At 39.3% G+C, this 3,993-nt stretch overlaps 1 protein-coding gene across 1 annotated transcript; it reads right to left on the bottom strand.

Moving 5' to 3' along the window:
• Positions 1-514: 514 nt before the first annotated feature.
• LOC102662960 (uncharacterized) lies at positions 515-1,129 on the bottom strand. The gene is made up of 2 exons (XM_006596764.1): positions 1,033-1,129; positions 515-918 (listed from the first exon to the last, which is right to left on the bottom strand). Exons 1-2 carry the CDS (start codon positions 1,127-1,129, stop codon positions 515-517), a joined length of 501 nt encoding a protein of 166 aa, XP_006596827.1.
• Between the last annotated feature and the right edge of the window lie 2,864 nt (positions 1,130-3,993).

Below are 3,993 nucleotides of genomic sequence, written 5' to 3'. Positions count from 1 at the left end.
CTAGAAGAGTTTTTAACTCCACTTTGGCCTTTTCTGCCGGAATGTCCTTCTTCAATTCTTCAAATACAACTTTTTCAAAAGGATTTTCTTCTAAACCCTCTAATTCTTCCAAACAGTTCTGCAATTCTTTTTCTTCCTCCATTGTCATACACTCCATAGTATTAGTCAGTGCTTTTTCCAGTGAGGATTGTAGCACCATGGCTCTAGCTACCATGTCTACCTTATGTTCAACCTTTTCTACCTAAAAATAGACCTTGTGGTCACTTGGATGCTTCATGGCTTCAAACAAATTGAATGTAACCTTCTGGTCATCCACACTCATTTGAAGATTACCTTTCCCCATATCAACCACACAGTTGGCTATCAACATGAACGAATGGCCTAAAATCAGCGGGATTTTAGAGTCCTCTTCAATATCCATTATCACAAAATCTGTAGGGAAAGTAAATTGATGCATTTTTACCAACACATCTTCCACTATGCCATATGGCCTTGTAATTGAGCGATCCGCCAGCTAAAATGTCATTCTTGTTGGCATGATTTCCAGCTCTCCAATCCTTCTGCACATGGATAGAGGCATCAAATTAATGCTAGCCCCTAAGTCAATAAGGGCTTTTCCAACTGACACAGCACCAATTAAGCAAGGGATTGTGACACTCCCTGGATCCTTGTATTTTGGAGGAAGTATCCTCTGAATAACAGCACTACAATTTCCCTCCACCAGAATATTACCGTTGTGCATATATTTGCCCTTCTTGGTCAGCAGATCTTTAAGAAATTTGGAGTAGAGTGGCATCTGGTGCAAGGCTTCTCCAAATGGGATAGTTATCTCCAATTTCTTGAAGATATCAAGGAAACGAGCAAAGTGTCGTTCCTTGTCCTTCCTAGATGGCACCAAGGGATATGGTGCTTCCTTCCCTATACATGGAACAACCTCCTTCTTCTTTTCCCTTGCCAACTCACTTCGAGTCTTTTTCTCTTCCTCATTTTCTCTTTTTTCATTTTTCTCATTCTTTTCTTCTTCCTCTTCACTTATTTTTTTCTCCCTCATCTGATCTTCCTCCTTTTCTTTTTCTCCCTCAGCTTCTAACTCCTTTTCCCCACTAGTCCTACTTTCATCTTCCACCATGGTCTCCCTCTTGCTTCTAGTCATGACAACCTTACATTCTTCTTTGGGATTTTTCTCTGTATTAGCTCCAAAAGCTCCAAAAGAATTCTCAGCTATTTGCCTAGCTAGCTATCCCACTTGAATCTCCAAGTTCTTGATAGCTGACTCAGTGCTCTTATGGTTAGACATTGAAACTTGCATGAACTGAGCCAAAGTCTCTTCCAGCTTAGTGGTCCTCTCATGCAAGCTAGGCCCTTGATTCTGAGGTTTGTTGGATGGTCCTCTTTGGTGTTTATTGAACTGATTCCCTGGATGTGACCTCCATCCTTGCCTTGATTTTGATTGAAATTTGCACCTTGCTGGTAACCTGAAAAACCGCCTGCATGGAATCCTTGTCTGTTTTGATTTCCTATATAATTCACTTCCTTTGCAGCATCATCTAGGGGTATGCAACGGCCAGATTCATGTGCTCCTCCATATATACTGCAACGTCCAACCTGCATAACTGCTAAATGGGAAGGTTGAGCCGCTTGTAACTGTGTTGGCAGCTTACTAAGTGTCTCTATGAGTGATTCCAGCTGTTTAGCTAGCAACTTGTTTTGTGCCAATAGTGCATCTTGTGAAGAAAGCACTAACAGGCTTTTTTTGGTGGGAACATGAGTTTTATCACGCAAAATAGCATGATCACTAGCTCCATCCAACAATTGCTTGGACTACGGTCTTAAACTATCAATGAAAATGTTCAACTGAATGGGCTCAGAGAATCCATGAGTCAGTGTCTTCTGTAGCAAACTACGAAATCTTTCAAGCGCTTCACTCAAGGATTCATCTAGAAACTGATGGAATGAGGAAATAGCTATCTTGCCTACAACTGTCTTTGATTATGGAAAGTACTTCTTTAGAAATTTCTCTACTACTTCTTCCCATGTCTTTAAGTTGTTCCCTTTGAAAGAATGCAACCACCTCTTTGCTTCTCCAGCCAAAGAAAATGAAAACAAGCTGAGCCTCACTGCATCTTCCGGCACCCCTGCAATTTTCACTGTACTTCAGATTTCTATGTATGTTGCAAGGTGTGCATAAGGGTCTTCATATGGCAAACCATGAAACAAATTTCCTTGAATCAGCTGGATTAAGGAATGAGGATATGTGATGTTATGAGCTTGAACTTCCAGCCGTGCAATGCTTGTGAAAAATTGTGGCACGGTAGAGCTAGAGTAGTCCTGAAGAGTAACCCTATGTGATTGATCTTCCGCCTTAATGTGTGCTTTAGACGCACCAACTTTGGATTCCCTCAAGTTTGCTAGAAATGCTGAAGATGATTCGGATGAACAAGTTCCATCGAAACTTGGTTGTGCTGTCCTTTCTTGCAAAGCTTTTCTCCTCCTTTCTGCGTTGTTTCTCCTGCAAGTAGCTTCAATCTCCAAATCTAGTGGAGCTAAATTCCCTACTGAAGAATTACCTCGCATACAAGAAGCACTAAACAGAGCAGCAGTTAACCAAGTCAAGAGAAAAAAATTGAATTCTAACTACCTATTCACAAAATTTATCAAAGAATAAAGAATAAATATTTTCAAACTGAATTATACTATCTAAGTGGAAAGAAATTCCCCGACAACGACACCAAAAACTTGTTGGTTCGCTAGTCGGCAAGTGTACCGAGTCGCTCAAGTAATATAAAAACGGTAAGACCAATTATCATATCCTCAGGGAATTTGTTTCACTCAGACATTACACATTCAGTATGCAAACATTTATATGGATTAAAAGCAAAGTAAATATCAAGTTGGATTCTGGACTAAAATCTATTTGAAAATAAACTAAGTATTTAACTTATGAAGGTGAAAAATATCAAGTAAAAAGCGTTTGGTAATTCTACTGAATTTCTCTTGATGTTTAATGTGTATTTTTCTCTATTTAACATTATCCTAGTGTTCTTATGCTGAGAAGTTACTCAAACCAAGATTCCTCTAGTGAATGAGCCTAACTCTCTTTAAACTTCGTCCTTGATCCCTCAACAAACTTAGTCTAAAAGAGTTACATTAAGCCTACAACATAATATGAACTAGATCCCTGCACTTCATTCCTAGACATACAGATTTCTAGCTTGCTTTACCAAGTTTTAAGGTTTTAAAGCATTTCCCAATGCTAAAAATCCTAACTATACATACAAATGGGTGATCAAGCCACAAACATGTAAAATAAGCATAGATAGAAGTAATGAACACATAAAAATAACATTAAATAGATAGTGAAAGAATGTTACATCAGGTTTTCAGCAGAACTCCCCAACAAAGAGGCTTAGCCTTCCATTACAAGTAATGCAATCTCTCAATACAGGGAATGAATTGTTTTGAATGAAAGAAAATGGCAAAGGATGGTTGAGGATGTCTCCTGCAACCTCTAAACCCTAGACTTCACTCACTCCTAACCCGCTAAGCAAGTTGTATGCCTCGCTAAGCGGATGCCACTCACTGAGCAGGTCTGCCTCACTAAGCGAGTCATCAACTACTTGAACCTTCTCTTCTTTGGCTTGAAACTGAGTCGGATTCAAATTTAATTCATAGAATGGGAGTATCTACTCTATAAAATCACACTAAAGATAAAACTATGTACAATTCCAACAAAAAGAACCATAAATTGGAGGTAAGGCGCTATTTCCTTGCAAATATTCAACATAAAACTAACTCATGAATAGCAACTAACAGGTCCCTTATGAAAAAAGATGTCCATAGGTATTGCACTAGGTGTGTGGCTTGTTTACAAGTCAAGTCTAGGGTGATGCCTCATGGGCTATACACACCCTTACCCATTCCATCTACACCCTGGGTAGATAATAGTATGGACTTTCTCCTTGGGCTTCCTAGGACCCAGAAGGGTGTAGACTC

This window comes from Glycine max, chromosome 14 (assembly GCF_000004515.6).
Source record: "Glycine max cultivar Williams 82 chromosome 14, Glycine_max_v4.0, whole genome shotgun sequence".
NCBI classification, from domain to species: domain Eukaryota; kingdom Viridiplantae; phylum Streptophyta; class Magnoliopsida; order Fabales; family Fabaceae; genus Glycine; species Glycine max.
Note: the sequence above shows the minus strand (reverse complement) of the source record. Positions and strands in the feature narration are given on the sequence as shown.

Excerpts from the sequence above, each read along its gene's own strand:
- LOC102662960 (XM_006596764.1), bottom strand. The coding sequence starts at position 1,129 with ATGGTGGAAGATGAAAGTAGGACTAGTGGGGAAAAGGAGTTAGAAGCT. Across the intron at positions 919-1,032 it reads GATGAGGGAGAAAAAAATAA|GGAAGGAAGCACCATATCCC; the intron begins GTGAAGAGGAAG and ends TTCCATGTATAG.